The sequence below is a fragment of the Doryrhamphus excisus genome, linkage group LG18 (assembly GCF_037039965.1).
Source record: "Doryrhamphus excisus strain RoL-2023G ecotype Guam linkage group LG18, RoL_Dexc_Guam_v1.1, whole genome shotgun sequence".
Taxonomy (NCBI): Eukaryota; Metazoa; Chordata; class Actinopteri; order Syngnathiformes; family Syngnathidae; genus Doryrhamphus; species Doryrhamphus excisus.
In genome coordinates this window covers 12,711,713-12,736,797 of record NC_136374.1, presented here as the reverse complement: position 1 = coordinate 12,736,797, position 25,085 = coordinate 12,711,713, and the positions used below count along the sequence as shown (strand labels likewise).

The 25,085-nt window shown below is 40.2% G+C and overlaps 1 protein-coding gene across 3 annotated transcripts; it reads right to left on the bottom strand.

The window, feature by feature from the left end:
• Nucleotides 1-18: 18 nt before the first annotated feature.
• Nucleotides 19-25,085, bottom strand: LOC131106531 (synaptotagmin-2-like). Of its 3 annotated transcripts, XM_058055698.2 has the most exons (10): nucleotides 24,846-25,085; nucleotides 24,660-24,769; nucleotides 9,508-9,758; nucleotides 9,263-9,423; nucleotides 6,960-7,091; nucleotides 5,262-5,429; nucleotides 4,206-4,373; nucleotides 3,928-4,045; nucleotides 3,716-3,849; nucleotides 19-2,637 (listed from the first exon to the last, which is right to left on the bottom strand). In XM_058055698.2, the coding sequence occupies exons 3-10, from the start codon at nucleotides 9,716-9,718 to the stop codon at nucleotides 2,422-2,424; spliced, it is 1,308 nt and encodes a 435-aa protein (XP_057911681.2). In that variant the 5' UTR covers nucleotides 9,719-9,758; nucleotides 24,660-24,769; nucleotides 24,846-25,085; the 3' UTR covers nucleotides 19-2,421. The 3 variants fall into 3 exon arrangements, with proteins under 3 accessions (XP_057911681.2, XP_057911680.2, XP_057911683.2); XM_058055697.2 differs by having other exon boundaries at nucleotides 24,660-25,085; XM_058055700.2 differs by having other exon boundaries at nucleotides 6,960-7,082; nucleotides 24,660-25,085.

Below are 25,085 nucleotides of genomic sequence, written 5' to 3'. Positions count from 1 at the left end.
AAAAAAAAAACATGAAGCCCTCTATTAAAAACAGTCTCTGTACACGTTTTATTCAGCTGTTTTATTATCCAAAAAGACACAAGAAGACAAACACAGATACACAACATAATAATAATGTTTAAAACATGCTAATATTTACATCATCTTGTACATACATGCTGTAGCCTATTAACAAATGAACCCAATGCATGATGGAGTGATGGCTGTCGTGAAAGAGAGAAAAAGGCAGCGCTTTTTGGCTATTGCTATTTTGTGAACCTTAACGGTAAAATCTAATGTTTCTAGTTTGTGTTTAGCTCTTTGGCATTGATGATGGGAGAGCGTTTCCATGACGACAATGAAATGCTGCAAGGCTGAGAGGCATGCTACATACTGCAGCTTTGTTTGGCTCGTTGGATATGTCTCATGTTCACCTTTTGGGATTTTATTTGACTTCGAAGCATACAATTTTACTACTGAGAAGGTTAAAATCAAAGCCTGGGTCCAATCTCACTTAAACTGGGCATACGCCGTTTCAGTTTTGAAGTGTTGTTTTTAAACTGTAACTTCCATGTTGTTTCCAACTGTTGTAGAAATAGTAGACAAAGACATTTTGGTTACTTACCTTGATGTGTGCTGCAAATGTAATCCAAAGTCCAAACTGAGGGTTTGGAAGCACTTTTGAAATGTGTCAAGTCTTGTTAAATCCAACTGTCAAGCCTTCCTGGGTTCCCTGGTCTTGGTTACATTAGCATTACTAGCATTGAATATGGTAACATTCTAAAATTCTTATATTTTCACTCACTTTTTTATATGTCAAACAATATTGTAATGAAAAAAAATCTAGTAATAAAAAAATCTAGTCTTGATGCTAGAATTTAAACAGTTTAAAGTTGTTTTTTACTGGGAATACCTCCTTTTGTATCTGTAGCTTTAACGCTAATTAGCTTTGTTTGTCAATGCCTATATCCAAGAAAGGCTATTGTGTACTTTATCCACTTTTTACACATACACTGTAACTCTGTACTTGTCCAATGTAATAGATACCATATATACGATACAACAACATAACATTAAGGATTGGCACAAATGTTAGCAACACTAGCATAGTCATGTGAGCTACAGTGCTAACGTTACACTCACATTTTAACAGCATCATTATGCTAGATATTTTAGTTACTGAAAAAATCAACTTAAAAAATATATACGACTTACAGTTCTTTTCTTTGGCGGACTGATGGATAGTTGGCAGAGTTTTTAAGATGGGTAGTGAAGCCTGCGTTTTGAAAAAAGCTGGTGGGCCTATAAACAGGGTGGGATCACCTAGCTAGAAGCAGGTCAGGTGTTCAGCTTTGTACCGACATATTGCCTTCAAATGCTACCTCCAAAGAATCCATTCATCCAAGCCGCTTATCATCACTAGGGTCATGGGTTTGCTGGAGCCTATCCCAGCTGACTTTGGGCAAAAGGAAGGGTACACCCCGGACTAGTCGTCAGCCTATTGGATCAGACTTTGTTCAACTGTATGAGATGATTGCGGCCAGGTTTCGGAAACAGAAATTAATCCAATCATTGTACGACTGATGGGCTGCACGGCGGTCGAGTGGTTAGCGCTAGGAGACCAAGGTTTCAATTCCACCCTCAGCCATCTCTGTGTGGAGTTTGCATGTTCTCCGGGTACTCTGGTTTCCTCCCACATTCCAAAAACATGCTAGGTTAATTAGCAACTCCAAATTGTCCATAGGTATGAATGTGAGTGTGAATGGTTGTTTGTCTATATGTGCCCTGTGATTGGCTGGCGACCAGTAAAGGGTGTAACTCTCGCACAAAGACAGCTGGGATAGGCTCCAGCATCCCCTGCGACCCTCCTGTGAGGATAATTGGTAGAAAATGAATGAATGAATGTACGACCAATCATTTCTGATGTCCAACGATACTGGTCTTCGATTCGCCCAGCGTATGCCCAGTCTAATGTGAGTAAGGTTTTACTTCCATGCGATATTGGCACAATAACCATCCCATGCCTTGCTTTGAAAACAACATGTTCTCAATCTCTCTTTATCTCTATTAATCTAAATGATTGGACAAACAAACCTAAAAACAACCTGATGTCATTCATTCTTAATTTGCCATCGAAAGACAAGAAAACAGGACCTAACCAAACGACCTTCTATTGCTGTTGTTTTAGCACACATATTGTGAGGATAATTAGTAGGTGAGTTGAGCCATGGCACGATGGGCAACGCATGCGCTAATAACTAAACTAAAAGCTTAGCTCCAGCTCCGTCTCCAAGGAAAGACTTAAATGTCAATCATCCAGTCTCTCAGTAAGCTTATTTGTCCAAATGGATGAGTAGATATTCTTTGAGTCTTTTTTTTTTTTTTTGACAAAGTGGTCTTGGGATATGTCATGCAAAGTTTCCGTAAGAATGTATGAGTCGGTTACTTCTTGGCCGCCAATTTGGCCAGCTGACCGTCGATGTCCTCCTCTGGCTGCAAAGCATGCCACTGGGCAATGGGGCGGCGAGGATTGGCCAGCATGTCGGACCAGTGCTTGAGGCCGAGGCCGGTGGCCTTGCTGCCCACAAAGATCTTACCGATGGCGTCGTTCTTGCCAATCTTGTCGTAGTCAAACACCGTAACAGCAACAAGGATTTTCTGCAAAGATGACCAGACACTGATCAGACACCCCGATTTAGTACTAAAGTTCTCTACAAAGGTAAAACTGCATTATCCAGCTCCTCCTGGTGGATCTTGAAGTATCCCCTGGTCAGTTGAGAGACAGAGTCTCTTCAACATACCTTGGGTCTTCCCTAAGGTGTCCCACTGGTCCACCCCATATGTCTTCTCTAAATGTGGAGTAGCAGAACCACCACCCTGGTGTGCCAATCCAGAGGCACCGTCTCTAATGTCCATGCGATGCTACAGATTCGTGTCAACCAAGAAACTCCAGCAGCATCCAGGGCCTTATGGAACTCTGGACTGATCTCATCCACATCTGAGGCCCTGATACCAAGGAACCTTTTGACCACCTCAACCCCAGATATAGGAGATCTGATCGTATAGTCCTCAGGCATTGCTTCCTTATTGGAAGGTCTTCAAAGTATTAATTCCATCGGTCCACAACATCTGGAGTCAGGGTCAGCAGAACACCATCCCAACCACATACAGTCTTTGACAGTAGACTCCTTTCCCCTTTCCCAGATGGCAGATGGTGGTCCAGAATCTTTTCGAAGCCAACCAGAAGTGGTTTTCCATGGCTTCTTTGAACTCCTCCTATGTCAAGTTTTTGTCTCAGCAACCGCCAGTCCCAGACCGTTTGGCCTGACAGTACAGTCAGTTGCCTCAGGAGTCTCATGGGGCAAAAAGGACCATAGGACTCCTTCTTCAGCTTGACGGAATCCCTCACCATTGGTGTCCACCAAAAGGTTTCGGGATTACCGCCACAGCTCTGATCAGTCGGCTCAACAATAGAGGCCTCCAACCCCATCTGTACATTTGGCCGCAAGTCTGACAACACAACCACAAAGTACTCAAACGAGGCCTCTGGTTCTCAATTATTGGGGGGACAGAAATTTAAATTGTTGTAAAGATTACATTTTTCTAAGGGTTGCACTCAAAGCAAAGGACAGGAAACTCATCCCAGATACCTGTAGCCAGAATCTTACAGGGTCTAGGCACACCTCAAGTCCCTTAAACCTGTAATCTGAGGACAATCAATGACAGTACTCCATACCTGCATCTGTTCCAGCGGTATTTCAAAGCTAAATGATTCATTGTAGTACGGATTCAGGGTGTTCTTCTTCACTGTGGTCTTCTTCTTCTTCAGACGTTTACCCCCCTGCAGCAACTGGATCTTTACGTAGGGATCTTGCACAAGAACCAAAGAAAACCTGGTTATCAACCATCACTTTTCCAACTGTTGTTCATGCAATGTCTTCTCCCTACCGGACAATCCACAGGCGTCCATCTTTTTTAGGTTTTTGGCCTCCAGGATGCAGACGGTGAGCTTACCAGCTGTGGGGACATAGCGGAGGGAGATGCAGATGTCCCCAAGCTTCTCTGGCTGGAAAGGCACAGTTGTTATCATGAATAAATTATCATGTAGACTAACATCTTTGAAGCAGATTCCTAAAAACAGCACAACGCTCCTTTCATATGCAGGATTTTTGACTAGTGTGTTGGCAGTAAAGTCCCTAAAAACAGCTTAGATCAGAGTTTGGCACCTCCTCTTGATCGGCGCTCTCCAGATCTCTCCACTCCTCAATGGGCCTCCCTAGGTCGATGGTGTTCATGGGCAGCTTCACCTCTCCGATCACATCATGTTTGGAAAAGCGGTCATAGTCGTAAACGGACATCACAAGAGTTTTGCCACCAAGCTCCTCGTATGGTACCTAGTGTAGCACAAAAAATACCATGCAAGGGCAATGGACGTGAGTACAAGAACTAGCGAGGGGGGGCGGCTTCTTCAGGTCCACTTAGTTTGTTTCCTAAAAAGGCTGCCATTAAAATCCAAAACAGGATAAACAACGTTTGATGTATATTTTACTGGGAAATGAAGTACATAAAGTACTGTCTGACAAAGTTAGTATTTCATGCTATATAAAATAAATTGGGGCTGCACGGCGGTTGAGTGGTTAGCTCGCAATCCCAGTTCATTCCCACCCTCGGCCATCTCCGTGTGGAGTTTGTATGTTCGCCCCGTGCATGTGTGGGTTTTCTCCGGGTACTCCGGTTTCCTTAAACATTCCAAAAACATGCTAGGTTAATTGGCGACTCCAAATTGTCCATAGGTATGAATGTGAGTGTGAATGGTTGTTTGTCTATATGTGCCCTGTGATTGGCTGGCCACCTGTCCAGTGTGTACCCTGCCTCTCGCCCGAAGACAGCTGGGATAGGCTCCAGCACCCCTTGCGACCCTTGTGAGGATAAGCGGTAGAAAATGAATGAATGAATGAAATTAATTGATTGATCAAAATAATCAGAGTGTCCCTTTCAAAAGTGTTTGAAATGAAGCCTTTCGTTGGATGAAGAAATGAAGCCATCGCCATCTCACAGAGGGCTCCTATACAACAAGATTTGCTGTCCAAGTGCAGTAAATGTGCAGACAAGCAGAAATTCCCATTTGACCTGGAGACATTTGTCAAGTCCCTGCAGGCCTTATTAGCTGAGACAGGAAAGAGCAGAGTGCTCATTCAGCCTCAGGAACCTGACATAATACATTCCTGTTGGAAGCTCTCATAGTATACCAGGATCTCTTTCCTCTCGTTTCATGTACTCACCTTGAAGACAAATGTCTCATTGAAGACAGGGTTGAGTGTTTTCTTGTGGACTTTGGTGTCAAACTTCTTCTTTTTGTCAGGAAAGAGCAGGACTTTCACGTATGGGTCAGACGTTCCTCCTGAATCCATGGACATGAGGTCTGCGGCTTGGAGGATGCCAATGGTGAGCTGTGTGCATCGAAAAGACAACCTGATTTATGTCAGGGTTACTTCCAAAGTATTGCAATCAATCAACACACGTTTCGCCTGAATGGATGTGTATTATATTCTTCAATGTCACAAAGGGTGGAACAGTTCCTCCAAACAAAATAAGATTACTGACTTCTTCTGTCAGCAAACAGTGTCTTGGTTAGCGCTGAAGAAAGATGAAAGTGGATATACAGTCGTATATACAGTATGTAGTATATATAGCAGTATAAATTTGCTAGCCACAGAAAATAATCTCCAAAAAGGGGGTCGCTGCAAAGTTTGGGAACCACTGCCCAAGAGAATTAAGGCAGTGCTAGACAAAAATGGGACTCATACTAAATCATCACACTTCGGACATAATTTGGGCATGTTCACTGTGAGATGTACTTGTGTTGCCAGGTATATAGAGAATTGATGGTTGTGGGTTGACTCATTTTCAGTCCGCCCAGGGTGTCATTTAAGCCAGAACCACCGCAGATTGTTATTAACTAAGTTATTAAATAATTAAGATTATTATTAACCAATCTCATCCTGGAATCCACATTTTCCCATGGTCATTCCGTGATGATCGACTTTTATGGAGGTAAAAGCTAGATTTAAAAGTGTCTTTATTTATAAATATTCTTCAAAACACTTGCATGTCAACTTAAAAAAAAAAAAAAACACTCAATTACATGTACAAAATATATTTTAGAGCACATTAATAATAATAATAATAATAATAATAATAATAATAATAATAATAATAATAATAATTAGGCCTGTTAACATTACCACCCTTTATTAATCTGGGAATTTTAACAAATTAAAAAAATAATAATGTAATTTAATAATATGATTAAGCTTGACCACAACTCCCTCTCATAGTTACCGTATTTCCTGGACTATAAGTCGCTCCGGAGTATAAGTCGCACAAGGCCAAAAATTAAGATTAAGATTAAGATATGCCTTTATTCGTCCCTCAGTGGGGAAATTTGTAAAAATGCATAATTAGGTCGAAAAAAACATACATAAGTCGCACTGGAGTATAAATCGCATATTTTGCGGGTAATTTATTTTACAAACTACTTGACCAAAACAGACATTAAGTCCTCTTGGAAGGCAAGTTCTAACAATAAAAGAATAAAGAACAAAATGGAGCAAAATGTTTTAACGATGATACAAAAACGCTACAGCCAAATGGCACAATGTTATTTTGCAGCGCAGGAGGCGTGGCGGACGTTAATGTTAATGGACGTCATGTTCTCTGATTGGTTTATTGTTTGCCAGCGTATGCGCTGTATGTATTATGTGTTGTTTTCTGATTGGTTTATTGCAGTCAACATACTACGTATTACGTCCCTGTCTCAGCCGAAAATGGACATACAGTCAATCAAGATTAGAAGTTGCATCATTTTTGAGAACATTAAAGGTTTTTAAGTGCGCCTTATAGGGCGGAAAATTTGCTATTGTTAAATTGTCCATATGTCCTACAGCCTAAATATCCTTTAATAACAATATTTCACAGACCTTTGTATTTTCAAAGTCGTAGTCAATGGAATATTGCAGCTTCCCCAGCTTCTCTTGCTCTTTCTCCTCTTCTTCCTTCTCCTCTTCGGTGAGCCCAGTCTCTCCTTCATCATCGTCATCATCCTGCGGTTTCTGCAGTCATGAAATAAAAACATGTAGCATCAAAGATCAAGAGGAGCCTCCAATCCCAACACACTGGGCTCCCCGAAACTAGCTAGCATGCCACAGAGTCCAGTTTTGGTGACTGCTTACCTGCACAGTAACCCAGAACCTTTTTTTAAATAGATTTTTTTAGGTGCTCTCAAGACACTGTCCTCTCATTTTAGATCTTCTGACATGCTAGTGCAGGACAGGGACAGCCAGTCAGTGGAGGCATTGCATGCTCGTTCCATCAGCATTCCATCAGTTTCCTGATTTTCAAGAGGCTTAGAGAGTAGTAAGTATAGTTATATATCATTCATAATCAATGCAAGGGGATGTTTTGTCAGGTCATTTGTGTCTAACACTTTGTCTTATACTTTTTCTCACTGCACAGTACTGAGTCACAGAAACAATACAAGCAGTTGATGTTTGCTAAATACAAGGATGAAGAGTCTTGAACCAGTCATGATGTGCTATATATATCACTATATTGACACTTACTATGGTAACCATTATGTCATTGGATGCTCATATCACCTCTACTTCGGTACAAGGTACATTATTAAATAAAAAAAATTAAAAATTAAAAATTAAAAATTAAAAATTAAAAATTAAAAATTAAAAATTAAAAATTAAAAATTAAAAATTAAAAATTAAAAATTAAAAATTAAAAATTAAAAATTAAAAATCAAAAATTAATAAAAAAAAAACTTAAACTGTATTATGGAAAGCAGGAAGTGAACAAATGTAACATTTTACAGTTACTGATTGTAAAAGTACCAGAGGATTTAATAAGCTTTGCTTCTTCCTTTTCCTTTTGGACATGTGGAACTGTGAACTGATTATGGGATGCACTCAATTGTAATCTGATGCATGTTCAAATGAAATAAAACCATTACCATTACCATTACAGTTGGACTTGACTTAAGTCTTAAGACCCGTAAAGACCGGACGGACCGGTAATGATGTACAATCGACCATTGTGACCGTTGAGGGTTAGAATTGTTGAGAGTTGAACGTCAACATCGGCCATGCGTCAATGAGGGTAGTAAAAAAAAATTAAGATTTGCTTAAAGAACAAAAAATCTCAATTGAAATAAGTAGAATTGTATTTTGTTGGTACATTATTTGAAGAAGTTGGCCAGAGGGCAGTAAAAAAACAACAACAAAAAGCGGCTAATGTGGAGTATAAAAGTGCATCATCCAGCACTAAGGGACAGCAACAGGTAAGCATGTGGGTTTATCTTTGTCATTTATAGCTCTAAATCAGACCAATCCATGTGGCCTGGGTATCTCGTTTTATCAATAGAAGTGTATCAACAGCGAGCTGAGTTGGTACTGTGCAGTGGAAAAGGAGCATTAGATCAATTTCATGTCCAAAATGGAAAGAGGTTAGCATTATCGTGGTAGATGATTCGGGTTTTAAGGGAACAGCATTTATGAATGCTTTTAAACAACAACATGATTTGGCTTTTTAGAGGTGTTCTTGAAGGATGAAGGGAGTCGTGAGGTTTTTGTCATACTCCCATAAACCCACCAAAACATGCCCTTTAGCACATGCATAGATTAATAGTGTTAGAGAATCTTCTTGACCCAATCTGGTTGATATCGGTCCCATGAACAGTTGCGCTGTTAGACAGACTCATCTCTCCGAAGGAGCACAACATGGCTTTCCGAAGGAAATTAATTCAAGTTCAAGCCAAAGGGGTGTGACATTCCATAGCCAATCCACCTACCGTAGAGCAGGAGTCCACCACGGTCAAGAAACACGAGACAGACACAAAGCCACAAAAGAGGAGAGGAGAGCAGAGAAAGGAACAGATTCAAGTCACGACACAACAAACACAAAAGATGGCCGGTCGCCGCATCATGGTGAAAAATGACACACCTGATTTGCTTCTATTTGTTGATACTGTGGACACTAATTAATTGCTTTAATTAAAGTGCGCCAACCAGTCGCTTAGGAATCCAATCAATCAACTAATCTATGAAATGTAGCTCTTTGCCCTTTCCCAAATGCAGCATTTTTCACCACATTTAAACAAAACAACATCAGGTAAAGAAAGGGAAAAGAGCTGCCCTCATGACCTAGAAGATAAAAAGTGGTTAACACCAAAACGTGGATAAGGAATTCTGCCACAGGGCATCAGCGGTGGTCGTACCTCACCACCCTGCATGTTCTTCATGTTGAAGCCGTCCTTGCCTTTCTTGCCTTTCTTGTTCTTCTTCTTCTTGCAGCAGCATTTCTTGATGATGCAGAAGCAGCAGGTGAGGACCAGCAAAGCGGCCACCACGGCAATAGCGATCAAAGCCCATGGGGGCACTGGCGAGGAAAAAAAAAAAAAAGTGTAAAATGAATGCACATCAAGTCAAGTCACGGTTCCCCAAATGAAGACGTGTCACTCACATGGAATTTTGTCAATTTCATTCAAGAACTTGCTCTTGATCTCCTCAAACATGTCGTTCTTGCTGATCTCCGTGTTGTTGTTGTTGTTGGAGCCGGAGATTTCTGCAGCGGTGGAGATGGCGGCTGAGGTGGGGGCCATGGTGACGGTGGTGGCGCCAGTTGGCTCGGCGGGGGCCACAGGCTGCGGCCTCCTGAACAGGTTGAACTTCATGGCTGGACAAGATGAGGCACAGCGTTCCTAAGACACAAAGCTGACAAAAAGTAAGTGTGAGATAGCAGTGACAATGAGGACCACCGGATTTTTGGACCAAAAACAACAGCAGCAGCTTCTCGAAAGGAGACGACCAATCATTGCTAAAATGAAAGTATAAGGTCTTTCAGGGAAAATGCCCCGACAACGCAGAATGTTTTTGGTTTTTTTTTGGACCTTGCAAAGCACTGCAACTGGTAAAGACGTTTGTGATGCCCTCAATAGATTGTGGTTGAAATGCTTTGAAAACCAGACTAGCATACATGTAATAAATTATATTACATTATTTTTTTTGTATTATCATATAATTTTCATTATAAAAAAAATATTTTAATTTTAATTATTATTATTATATAATTTTTTATATTATTACATTATTATTTATATTACTTACTACTGCTATTATATTACTTATTACTAGTAAAGATGTTTGTGATGCCCTCAATAGATTGTGGTTGAAATGCTTTGAAAACCAGACTAGCATACATGTAATAAATTATATTACATTATTTTTTTATATTATCATATAATTTTCATTATAAAAAAATTATTTTAATTTTAATTATTATTATTATATAATTTTTATATTATTACATTATTATTTATATTACTTACTACTGCTATTATATTACTTATTACCAGTAAAGATGTTTGTGATGCCCTCAATAGACAAAATGCTTTGAAAACCAGACTAGCATACATATAATAAATTATATTACATTATTATTTTTTATATTATTATATAATTTCATTTATAATTATAAAAAATACATTATAATTATTAATATATATTTTATATTATTACATTATTATATATATATAAATTATGCCATTATACATTTATAATGACTAAATAAATAACCAATGACTTAAGTGGCTTCTGCAAAGATGTTTTGGTGCTTGATGACGGCCATGTTTTTCTACCAATCTTGCAAAAATATTACAGACATGTGCAGTACACTAAATGTGTGTACCAAATTTCATGGTGATTCAGCGATAAAAGCCGTGAAATTACAGTCTCACTTATGTGGTTCAATAACAGCACCACCATATGGTATATTTGTCAGAAAAATAATGGAAAAAAAAGTAGGAGTTCATGTTTTGACAATTTTTCACCCTTTTGTGTGCAGCCGTTCCGGAGTAGAAGCTTCCACAAACAATTGATGGGAAAACATTAGGATGAAGTTTTTCTTGCTTGGCGTAAAACAAACCATGAAACCAACAGTTGAACAAAAATGAACAAAAAAAAAATCAACAAACTACCAAACTACCAACGAACCTAACCTATCCGCTATAGAGGGAAGTAAAGAACAACAATACTGATGCTGTTTTTAACACAAAGGGCTATTATAGAAGACAAAGTTCAATGATGGCTTAAATAGATATCCCACCTGTTCACAAGAGCGCAATGACGATGAACACAAACTCATTCATTAATGCCGACAACATGAGGAGTTAGTGTCTGAGTGACAAATCGACAAAAGCCACTGTGACTCTGAGCACAATGATCCAGAAGAGATGGATGAGGCAGAGCAAAGACAAAATTAAAGAATCCTCTCAGGCAGGTGAAGAAGGAGGGAGGAAGCGCGAGGAAGAGGGAGGAAAAGGGACGGAGAGCTCTCCATCATTGAATTGTTCATGACTAGCTGGCACTGTGGCTAAGTTGGATAAAATGCCTGTGGAGGAAATAGGAGACCTTGGCTTTGAATGCCAGCATTGGTCTCGTGGGTGGCTGTTGAGGGCTGATTTTCCAGCTGGTACCAGTCTGTGTGAGAGGGGAGTGCAAGAGAACTGATAAGTCAGGTAGACGGGCTTTGAATGTATCATACAGTGAATACATCGCTGTCTTTGCATCCTGCAAAAACTATCCACGGGAATAATAACCTGCCTAATTAAGACACTGCATGTTATGTTGCTTGCCTCAGTGAAGCCAGGAAGAAGAGAAAGAAGACATCGACCACAAAATAAGTAGACATTTAGCTCTGCTTGTGTATTCTGCATCATTTAGACAAAAACTGCCATCTCTTTTTGTTGTTTATTCTGTGCAATCCAAACCCTGCAGACAACCAATCAATGAAATGGATTGATACACACAGAAAGACAAGCAATCATTCAAAGATTTTCATGGTTTTATGAATGTTTTTAATTATTTTTTACTGCAGATGGATTGGTTCATAGCAATTTTGGACGTCATCCCATTTGGATGACTAAGCTCGGCCTAAACGGAAAGACAAAGTTGCAACAGTGAAGGTTTGAAGTAGGCGGTGGACGAGTGGTTAGCATGTTAGTTTCCGTTTCTCAGCATATTGCCAATAATATAATAATGTCGCAGAAACATTTATGAAACTTTCTGAAGACGGTGTAATGTATTTAAAGGTAAACGCCATTTCACACTGGACTGTTTTGCCGATACGCAGCTGGACTAGCTGACTAACTGTTGCTGAAGCCTGACACCTTTCCAACATGAATTGTTTGTGTCGAAGAGTCAGAAGAGAAAGCAGTAAGTAACAATTTATCAGTGTAGCATTATAGAGTGTGCATACAGGGAACGAAGTGCAAATTTCAAGCTCACCGAGTCTGGAGTTGGAGTTTTATTCAACATTGGTAGTCCCGCAAAAAGCATGTAATGACCACATTACATGTAATTAATGTTGTAGAAAATGCTAAAATGCTAAAGCTGATTACTATTCAGAGACGCCCTGAAGTAACCTCTTCACTTGAGCAACTTCAACTGTCCAGTTCTACATCCGAATTGGAGGTAGCGACACATATGTTTGTATGTTAAAGGCGGACATTTTAAAAAGCTAAATCGGCATTTATTATCAACTCCTATAATGTTGGGTTGGGCAACTAACCGGAAGTCCTCCTGAGCACAATGGAGTGGGTGTGCCTGAAACCGGGCTGTGGGTGGAATAAATTAAAATCAACCATTTTCGCCGGAAGTACGAAATTCAAAGAAACACAGCTGGTATAGGTGCAGATTCTGGAAGATTTAGAAAGCTTTCTGTGCTGGTTATTGCGTGTAGCTTCTATACAGGAGTCCACAACTCACATTCATACCTATGGACAGTTTGGAGTCGCCAATTAACCTAGCATGTTTTTGGAATGTGGGAGGAAACCGGAGTACCCGGAAAAAACCCTAGCATGCACGGGGAGAACATGCAAACTCCACACAGAGATGGCCGAGGGTGGGATTGAATTTGCGTCTCCTACCTGTGTGAGGTCTGTGCGCTAACCACTCGACTGCCGTGCAGCCCTGAACACAAATGTTAATAAATGGAAGTAAACATATTTGAAAACAACTGGAAGACATTTTTTAAGTGAATTATTATCATTTGCTTGCTATTCTTTTAATGAGCAACCCGTATTAACATGAAAATCTTCTAAAAGAGTCGGTGCCTCACCAGCCATGAACCTCACCGCACATCACTGCTTTTCAACAGCTATTTTCAACACTAAATAAATCTGTGAGCTACAGTTCCAACATTACATATTTGAGTCACATTTTGAAAGTAACACCATGCTAGGTTAGCCTATGTATAGCCTATTTTATAGCTTAAAATTCCCAAGACTAAATTCCCTATAATAATTGATTTTTTTCACATAAGGGATTCAGGCATATGCTTAAAAAATACATAGCACAAACCAGTATAATAAGTTATGATATGCTTGGAGGTGTTTAGAAGGACCCAGGCGTTGTGTGTGTGTGTAAGTTCAATAAACAATCAATAAACCAGATGGCAGATAGGGATGAGTGGCTTTGACCCGTGGTCCTACATGAGGATCAGGCTCTTTTCTAGTACACAGCATAAACAGTGCACACAGTGATTTCATGTTCAGTGCAAAGTAAGCTTCAAAATAATGTCATTTATTAACCCGGATTATGTGATACCAGGTGGAAGCTGTGTGCTATTTCTTGTTTTTCATATATACTGGATCAAATTGTAAATTGATATCATTTATTGTATATGTAATGTAATGTTATTGGTTGTTTGTTGTTATTGGTTATATGTTTAGATAACTGTCTTTAAAGAATTTTTATTTTTTAAGGAATTTAGTGAGTTCATACTATGAAAAATAGTACAGTGTGTTATTGTGATTCTATACCTAGACACACACATCAGGACTAAGAGACCCCATCTCTTGAGGTTTCACTTTTACATGTGTAGTGAAGCCTGAAGTGTATTTTTCGTTTTTATTTATATGATTTTTCCCCTATATTTTCCTCCAGTATATTCATTCATTTTCTACTGCTTTTTCCTCACAAGGGTTGCAGGGGTGCTGGAGTCTATCCCAGCTGTTTTTGTGCAAGAGGCGTGGTACACCCTGGACTGGTCGCCAGCCAATCACAGAGCACATATAGACAAACAACCATTCACACTCACATTCATACCTATGGACAATTTGGAGTCGTCAATTAACCTAGCATGTTTTTGGAATGTGGGAGGAAACCGGAGTACCCGGAGAAAACCCACGCATGCACGGGGAGAACATGCTAACTCCACACAGAGATGGCCGAGGGTGGAATTGAACCCTGTCTCTTCGACCGCCGTTCCGCCTCCTCCAATATAGATTCCTATAAAATCGACCATTTGAATGACTCTTCTGTCAAAAGTACATTTTGTATAACAGGTCACCTGACATACAAGAGGTCAAAGATGCATCAGCATTCCTCCATGTTTGCCTCATGTCTCAGCTGTGGTCACACGTATAGCGGCGACGGCGACGGCGGCGACGGCGGCTGCTGCTGCTGCTACTGTTCGTGTGCCATCGACTGGCCGTTCTTTGTTGCTAAGCAATCCTGAAAGTGCCTATCAGCTATCAGCAATCCAATTGCCCACAAACCTGCGTTGTAGGAGCAAGAGTGACCAGCCAATCAAAGAAGCAATCGTCTCCCTGCCAAGTGTCAAGTCATTGCTGAGCACGGAGCATGACTGCTGCAACCTCTCATATATGACGACTGTGATTAAAGTTTGTGCAGCAAACAGGGGAAGGAGGGATGTTGGGAACTTCTAATAAATAGAAATTGAACCACATTTAGACAGAATGAGGCCTATTAAATAATCTTAGATATAACTTCCATAACTTAGACTGTCATATATTTAAGCATCAAACAGACACAGAATAGAATATCACACTTGGTTTGACAAAAATAATAATAAACAAACATGTGTCATTAAAACTCACCAGTGGTGGTCTTGGTGGTGGTGGTGTTGGTGTCCCCCCCCTCCCGTCCCAACGTGGCCCATCCACCAGCAGTAACTGTTTTACGCTTCTTGTCCTAGCTCACGGCTCTGCCAACATTTCTCCCCCGTAAGCAAAGACTGCAGTCTCCTCTCACTTCGCTTCACTGCAGCACTACACCCCCACCATCCTCCTCTCCGATACACAGCGCCCCCGCCACCCCCAAGACACAAACACACACAATCACCATCGCCGTCCTTTCATACACACACCTCCCTTCTCTGTGACTCCCCCTTTTACCTCACTTTTGCCCAGCCTCATTTGGATGCAGTTCACACACACACACACACACACACAATGCAGTACGCCACACTTTAGGTGGTTCAAGGGGGTCACCGGGAGGGGGGATCAATAAGTAGATGGGGTGAAACAATATTTGTTCACATGTGGCATACTGCCCCCCCCTCGTAGACCCACCACCTACGGGGCCAGCATAAGGATCCGGTGCATTGTGTGTTGGGTGGCGGTCAAGGGAGGGTGCCTGGGCGACCTCGTCTTCGGTGGCCAAATCTGGTTCTTGGGATGAAGTATTCCGGGCATGCCCAGCCGGGAAAAGGACCCGGGGCAGACCTAGGACACGCTGGAGGGATTATGTCTCACAACTGGCCTGGGAACGCCTTGGTGTCCTCCCGGTGGAGCTGGAAAAGATGGCCGGGGACCGGGAAGTCTGGGATTTCCTACTGAGACTGCTGCCCCCGCGACCCGGACCCAGATAAGTGGAGGAAAATGGATGGATGGCATTCTGTTGTAAAGCCTGTTTATAAAAGAACGCGACAGACAATGTGTGTTGTGACCATGTAAAATGTGGCGAATCAAGGCTCGTCATCATCACAAACAGTTTGGGACAAAACTTCACCCCCCCCCCCACCCCCTCCCATCCATATGGTTGTTTATCCCAGACTACAAACAGAATTTGTGAATAGAAAGAATCAAAGTATCCTGCCAACAGTCCCAACTCAAACCCGACTGAACACTTGTCGAGTCAGCTTTGGCCTGCTGTTCTTTGTTTTGTTTCTGGGTGGGAGAGTGGAATGCCGTCCCACAGCAGTGTGTGATTATCTTCTAGTTTTCTCTTTAGTTTGCTTTTTAGTCACATATTTCATCTCATTTCATATTATCTGCAAACTGTATTTGTATATAACTCTGGGTAAAATTGTTGATTTGGTAGTAATACTTGGGTTGTTTATATTGTTTATTTTTTATATTGTGTATTTTGTACTGCTTAACTGATTCTGTACTCTTGCTGCTGTGTAATGCAAATTTCCCCACTGAGGGACGAATAAAGGCATATCTTATCTAATGTTGTCTTTTTCTGATGTGTTGATTTAATTTGTAAACTTGGGCCATTTCACCTTGGTGCATGCTATTCCTAAAACCATGTGGGATGACTTTCATTACTAATCATAATAAGTCAATGCTGGAAACATGGTAACACCTCACAGTGAACATGTCCAAATTGTCGATATTTAGTGTGAGCACTGTTACACCCGCAAATGTAATAACTGCCCACAAATGTAATAAACCACAAACGTAATACAAATCTGCAGCTTTGAATGTAATAATTCCGCAAATGTAATAAATTTCCCACAAACATAACAAAATTTGCCCACTGCAAACGTAATACTGAATTTTGTTTGTGGGCGTACATGTGTGTTTTAGTTACAGTATATTATTGTATGTGTCATTTTGTGTGTATATGGGGAAGAAAGAATCAAAAGAAATAATAAAATATAATAATAATAATAGTAATAATAATTTTATTAAAACAATTGCAATTATCACAATTATGTTATCTTTTTTAATTTAAATAAATTATAATTGAATAATTGAAAATTCCTTTAATGTATTCAAATGATACTCTTTGAATAATATTTTTTTCTACAAAAAAAGAAAGAAATAATTATCTTGTTAAAAAACAACATTATTTTGTCTCATATTACATTTGTGGGAAGTTATTACATTTACAGTTTTTCACTTTCCCACATATGTAATACGTAGTTATTACATTTGCAGGAAATTCAGTATTACATTTGCAGTAGGCAAATTTTATTACATTTGTGGGAAATTTATTACATTTGCGAGATTATTACATTCAAAGCTGCAGATTTGTATTACGTTTGTGGTTTATTACGTTTGTGGGCAGTTATTACGTTTGCGGGTGTAACAAGCACCATTCTAATCATTCAGAGCTGCACAGGTTCTTACTGGAATCTTCTTCCACTCCTCTATGATGACATCACTGCTGGATTTGGTGGATGTTAGACCTTGTATTCCTCTACACTTCCTTCCTTTTACTTGATAACACCTCACAGGTGCTGTAATGGGCTCAGGTGTGGAGGAGACATACTTGGCCACTCCATCACCTTCACCTTCCTCAGCAAAGCCTGTGTCATCTTGGAGGTGTATTTGAGCTAAGCCACTCAGCCACGAGTCCCGGTTTTCTATGAGGGAGGGGGTAATGCTCTGCTCCACAACGTCATTGCCTCAATGAACTGCAGTACGGGCAGAACTTGTGCAGCCCCAGAATGTGACATTATAACCATCGTGCTTGACTGTATAGTATATTGATGGATAGTACATTTCTACAATGACCACGCTAAAGCACATTCAAGTTAGTTATTTAAGCTAGTATTGCTAGTAGCTAGCTATCTCGTAAGCTAGTCCCTAGAGAAGATATAATTGAAAGGGAACCTATTATGCTAATTTTGTCTCTTGTGGACTACTATACAGCAGCTACACACAATAACCTGCACAGAAAGCTTACGAGATCTTCCAGAATCTACACCTATTCCAGCTGTATTTTCTTGGATTTCTAAAACAGTCTGTTTTAATTTATCCAGTCACACTCCCAAGCTCTCCAGACTACTTCCGGACTACTGCCAAGCCCACTTTTCTTTTTTGTCAGTATAAGGGTTGATAATAAATGAACAAACCCTTTAGAGAGATACTTTAGAGAGATACTCCTAAGTGGTTAGGAGGTACTGGTAGCTCGTGAGCTACTGGTTGGAGACCACTGACGTACCATGTCTGAACTCAAAAAGCGGTAATGGACGTGAGGGCGCCATATTTTGCAAACAATCTTGACATAACATCGGTAGTAAGTGAGCTTGTAATTTGCATGCATGCGGGTAAGATGCACACTCTATAATGCTACACAGACAAACGCTTATTTACAGTAAATAAACACGGTAAAATCTTCCACAAAAGAGTGCAGTAGAGCAGGGAGGAGGGCAGGCGTACCCTGGCATGCCCATATAAGGAAATACAGGTGCCTGTGATCAGGGCTGTTGACAACTTTGACTGGGCCCGGGACAAAATAATAATAATAGTGCCCCCCTGTGACATCACAGGGAGCCAGTATTAAGCCAGTATTTCCAAGTCATTTATAAGACAGAAAAGTGGAAAACAAACAAAACAAAACAAAGGGTTTTTATGTTTACTTCCTGTTGTAACGTCAACATAATAGTTTAATTATTGTAATGAGGATACCTGACGACACCGTCTACTTTCAAGTGGTGAAGCTGTGCCGAATTTACTACAGCGTCAATATGAAGTACTCCCTTCATTACTTGTGCTGCCAAGAGAAGACAGAAGAGACCAGTTTCATAAAACATCTAAACCACTTTCTCTAATCTCTCAAGAGACTCGTTGGTCTCATAGATGATTGGATGTAAAGAGCTAAAGCCATAAATGCCTACTAGCAACAACAATGTGACTATGAGTCATAGCATCTGGACTCAAAGTGTTTTGGAGTTCATGCTGTGGTGTGCATCCATTATGATGCAGCATAAACTGTGTTTTGGCCACAAGGGGGCAGGAGTCTCAAACCAAAAACTGCAGCAGCACATACTGTATAAATAAACATGAAAGAGATAAAGTCGGTTATAGTCAGAGTTCACTGACCGGTTGCTGAACTGTATTTATTACGGTCTTGTCTTTGATGGTTTTGTTTGACATTTAGAGCATATTTTGCTTGGAAGTGTAGGTCAATTTTAGTTCTATCTGTACTTTCTACTGAGTGACACTTTTAGACTGCAGAAATACTAAAAAAAAAATACCCTCTTTCTGGTCAAAATGCAGCATCAAAGTCTTACCAGGAAAGCCAGATATTGCCTTTCACACAGCACCACGGACAGTTCCAATTGCTTTCAACACAACAACAGTAATGGAGCTTAGTAAACTACAGCAAGATCACTCTGTCAGCCTTTCCTGTTACATCTGTGTTAGGTTTAGGAATAGAACAAGTAATTCTGTTTCCTGTCGGTGAACATTAGGGTTTGATATATTTTATCCTGTTATAGCTTGTCGGGTTTAGCGGTTAGGGTTAGTGTTAAACCCTAACCCTGACTTGCAATTCTATGCCAAAACGTTAAGTTGCAGTATTAATTTTGACTTGTTATTTTGCATCCTGATTAGTCGTAGAGAATAATAGTGACTGAAGCAACATCCAGATAGTTGTTAGAGATGGAGCTAATCAATGTGGAATATCAATTATTTGTATTATTCATGCTGCTCTAAAACTGGTCATATTTATATGACATTAAAATAACTGATCATATTAGTCATGCATCCCCTCAATTATTTTGTCATTGTTACCTCCGCCCAGTGCTATGCAAATGGTTATGGTAAGGGTTTTGCAGTACCTCTCTGATGGATTTTACAGATTTTCAAGGTACACAGAATATTGTGTACCAATACCAAAGGAACGATGACACTTAAATTGAAAATAAAATAAATTAAGTAAAATAAAATAAAATAAAATGTGCATTTAAAAGTACAATAAAGTAAAATAAAGTAAAATAAAGTGCAAAGTGTTTCTACCTTTTTCCGTTCTTTAGTAATCAGCGGTAGAACATACTGTAGGTACCATTCAGCAAAATATTCATTAACAGTGAAGAATTCAACTTGACACTAATTACACAATTCCCAGGCTCTGCTTCGGCTCTGATGCTGCCTTTTAAGCTGCAAAATTGCCCATGTAAACTTCATGTGTTGTGTGTAGCCTTCAAATATAAATAACAAAAGTGACCTCCATTCCTGGAGGTTTGACAGCACTCATTGAAATCTTGAACGGTGAACTAAAGTATGAACAGGAAGTAGATGGAGGAGGACTGTTGAAGCTGACTTTTGGTCAAAGTGTGTCTGTCTCTGTCTGTTGCACCCCTGCATTGCAGCACTCCCTGCAGGAGCTGAGAGGGTGCAGTCTTTTTCCACATCCCGACTCACAGAAAGACAAATCATTCCCACTAAAATGTCCTGCCGGGACTCGACACGCACACGTTTGCACCAGCTGTCCTATTGGCAACTGTTTGTTATCTGGAGCTTTGATTGTGTTGCTCTTAACCCATCTTGTCCTCTGGCCTTTGTTTCTTGTAGAAGAACAACTGGCTGAGGAAGTAGCTTGACACTAAATGCACCTCACTTTGATGCGGCAACTTCATCGTGACCTTGTGCCCCCTTGGTCACCAAAAAAAGCTGACTCAGGAAGCTTAACTGATTTGGTCCAGTACATTAAATGACATCATGGAGTGACTAGTGTTGGACTTCTATGTTTTTGTAGTATTTCATTCATTTTCTACCGCTTATCCTCACGAGGGTTGCAGAGGAGGTGCTGGAGCCTACCCCAGCTGTCTTCGGGCGAGGGGCAGGGTACGCCCTGGACTGGTCGCCAGCCAATCACAGGGCACATATAGACAAACAACCATTCACACTCACATTCATACCTATGGACAATTTGGAGTTGCCAATTAACCTAGTGCTAACCACTCGACCGCCGTGCAGCCGAGTATAGTTGTCATGTCTTTTAAATGTACAGAACATGCAAACTCCACACAGAGATGGCCGAGGGTGACATTGAACCCGGGTCCCATAGCGGTGAGGTCTGCGCGCTAACTACTCGACCACCATGTAGCCCATTTTGTAGTTAATCTACAAAAGTACTAATCTGGTTTCAAATCACATTCTGTACTTTATGTGTGAATAGATTGGGCTCCATGATGTTTGTAATCAAAATGTTTTGGAAGACATCCTAACAGGCTGTAGTAGTTAGCTAGTAGCTGTCATGTTGTTGTTTTTTTTGGGGGGGGGGGGGGGGGTCCTCTGGGTCCTCCAGCTTCCTCACACATTCTACCTCTCACAAAAGTCATGACATGCATGAACATGACGTCATACATGTAATACACCCATCCTCAAAGTGTCACAATCATATCACACAAATGGTCAATGTCTTATGGGCAGTTTTGGTTGGTGGAGGCCATGTTTTTCAATAATAATAATAATAAGTGCGCAGACCTCACAGCTAGGAGCCTAGGGTTCAATTCCACCCTCGGCCATCTCTGTGTGGAGTTTGCATGTTCTCCCCGTGCATGCGTGGGTTTTCTCCGGGTACTCCGGTTTCCTCCCACATTCCAAAAACATGCTAGGTTAATTGGTGACTCCAAATTGTCCATAGGTATGAATGTGAGTGTGAATGGTTGTTTGTCTATATGTGCCCTGTGATTGGCTGGCCACCAGTCCAGGGTGTTCCCCGCCTCTCGCCTGAAGACAGCTGGGATAGGCTCCAGCACCCCCCACATCCCTTGTGAGGAAAAAGCGGTAGAAAATGAATGAATGAATGAATAATAATAATAGCACAGGCATGCAAATATGTTGCACAGGGTGCATTTTTTGACAAATGACCAGCGAGAGTTTCGAGCTTACAGAAACCAATACATACAAACACATTACAGTCCATGTTGTTACACAAATGTACAACTGTATATCCACCTCATCACATATGTAAACTGAAGGGAATCGCATTAAGATGGTAGACGAACCGTTTACATTCACTCGTACAAGAAACCACAATGGGATACCAAACGTTATCCACAAAACCATTTTACTGTCAGCTTGCATCAAAGAACACAATCGAAACAATCCTGTTTAAAACAAATGTAATCAGCATAGCGCTTTAGATTTCTCTCGGGAATCGCTCATATATCTGCTGAAAGGCAAACCGATACCACCGTCATACTTATTAACGTTTGCAATTAGCGCAACATAGAATCGCTCCTCTGCTGCCAATATATCATGAAGCATTTCTGATAGACACGTAGCACAGAACCAGCAAGCATCAGGCAATTAGAAAACAACTGTACTTCATACTTGAGTGATTGTGTAAATTGTGCCCAGCTAGTATGCTAACCAACTATAAACATTACTGAAGTGTTTAAAAACCTCCAAAATATGCTACAAAACTGATATTTCACATAACATATTAATAACACATTTTGTAGCTTCCTTTTACAGAGAAATGGCGGGGGTGCATAGCAATCATATAAACTGCCTGTGTTGTCTTTATCTTTTCCATGAGTGCTCTCCATACGCAATATGTATAGATGCAAGACAAGATTATATAGGCTGCACTACACAATCCCATTTCATGAACCATCAAGCAGCACAGCCAGTCTACAGCATGCACACGTTTCAGCCGGAAGAAGCGATGATGCAGGTCTTGTCTCCATAGAGAAGCCTGCTGACACAAGCTAAAAACTAGCATATTTACTTCATGCATACTCTTTTGACCTTATTATTAGCCATTGTTGATTAGAATCAGTGTCTAAATGATCACTATAATGATGCTCCGTCCCTCCCTAAATCTGCACGTTTTGGTCCCAGTCAATTTACAAACAGGGTGGACAAGTTGTGCAGTAAAATGATTTATTTTGCACTAAAAACATTATCAAATGCATTTTTCCAAAGATGTCAGTGCATTTAAAAAAGATAAATATTACAAATCATTATGGAAAAATATATAAATAAATATAATGTAAAAAATATAATCAAAATAATAAAATATAAATATAATATAAAATATAAGAAATATATAAATATATTATATATTATTTATCCAAGTAAAAAATCCAAGTAACTGCACCCAAACATTGTTTTCTAGCAATTATACACATAATGTATATTTGTATTAGATTGTAAATTACCATTATTATTAGTGATGCCCAAAATTGTTTTTTGCCAATATCCGATATTGTCCGACACTCAATCAACAAAAACAGATGTGTACATCTTTTTCTTTAATAAAATTATTGTAAAGTAACAGTAATCTTAAAGTACAGTTATTTTGTTGGCTACTCCACCCATCTCTGAGTACTGTAGTGTTTTCCACACTAAAAGGCGCACTTAAAAGCCTTTATTTTCCCCCCAAAATATATATTAGGTTAAAGTGCACGCAATCTGTTTGAGCCTCAGCCCACACTGTAGTTTGATTGACGCACAGTAACTGTGTATCCACAAGCGGGCACAAATATGAAGCAGAAATGGACAAATAAAAGAGTATTCAGATTGGTAAAAGAGGCGGTCTCCGTGTGGAACTGGCCAATCATAGAGTGTAAATGCTCAAAATACATTTTGAGCATTTTCTTTAAACACAAATACGGCAAAATCTGATTTCATACTTGTATCCGGCAAAAATCCGGCATTATCTGTAACGGATACTCGTAATAAACAAGGTCATCTCTAATCCTTACAGTGTGGAGCAGAAAAGACACTACCAATGCATTTAGAAAGGCTGGACTACTGCCAGATGAAGAGGAGGTCACTGAGAGCACACTGAAGAAAGAGAGACAGAGGCCGACAACGTGTGTGACAAAGGAATTATCATGCTGTTCGATTCTGCCATGGAAGAGGAAGATTTTAGTTGCCAGGAGGAAGGCGTCCAGCCTTTATTTGAGATTATTTTCGTGTTTACATTTTTCTGTACACTAAGTACCTAATTTTATGATGTGCAGTCTTACAGTCCGGTGTGGCTTATAAACTGGATGTACTATTTATTTTGTCAATATTTCATCGTCATATAATTTGAGATTACCATTACTATGGACTTCTTTTCAATTTGGAGACACCATGAATGGAGATTAAAGTATGATAATTAACCATAATTAAACATAATGACGTATGGCTGCGCAGTGTGTGTGTTAATATGCTGCAGCGAAACACTCCGCTTAATTATTCTTTACCGTGCCAAGAGGAAGTTTTCATTACGCACACAAACACACACAAACACACGCAGTCCTTGAGGGAACACCGCATACTCCGACCTGTTCCCATTACGGAATGATGGCCCATCACAAGCGTGCAGGTCATTCTAAGTATTATGAAGGAAACAATAAAATAAGAATCATCAATTGTGATGCAAAATACAACATACTTAGATGAACTATCTTAATTTAATTACATTGAAAAAGGTTTCTACGCAAATGACTTGCGTAGACTGACGCAAGCCTTTCACTGATGCTGGCTCAGCATTTTGCCTATAATGTACAGCTGTGGGCCCCCCCCCATGCCTGACAATGAACACAACTTGGACTCTTACCCGCAGAGTTCCATTGATTTAAAAGTGTTGAATGAACGGATGACATAAAAGATACGTATCGGCTTGCAAGCTTCACACACGTTTGTTTGTATTATGTAACATTACACTGCAGCAGCACTGTGATGCTCCCATGCAGCAAAAAGTTCCACTCAGGCAGATTAAAGTGCTGTACCCTGTCTTCTATAATTACCACTTTTCTTTTTTCTTCACACTATGTGTGTAATGAGGTTAGGTTCCTCTGTGGCATCTTTGTCTCCAGAAGTAAAAAAAAAAAAAAAAGATAATTCTTACCTGGAATCAAAGCTGAGAATGTGTTCTTTGGAAGAAAAGAGAAGCCCAAATCTGCACTTTGTATTAAAAAGACATTTCCAAAAGCCAAAGATGGCAGGTTGCAGTGTCACCTAGAAGACACAAGCAAGACTTTAAAGGCTGGATGAGATGCTCAGCGAAGGTCTAACATTGTTCCATCACACTGACAGATGCCGGTGCTGTTTCACTGCTGTATTTCCCGGCACTCTGCCTTCATTGGCTCATCGGTGGGGTCCGAGGAGGAGGGGTTAGCAACTCTGTGGTGCATTCACTAGCCTGCACTCCTCCTCCTCCATCTTGCGCCATCACTTTCATGCAGATGCTGAGCTTGGAGAATTTAGACGCAGGTGGTGAGGGAGGGACCGGGAATCGATGAGAAGGCAGGGAGAGTGGTGGCTGGATTTGGAG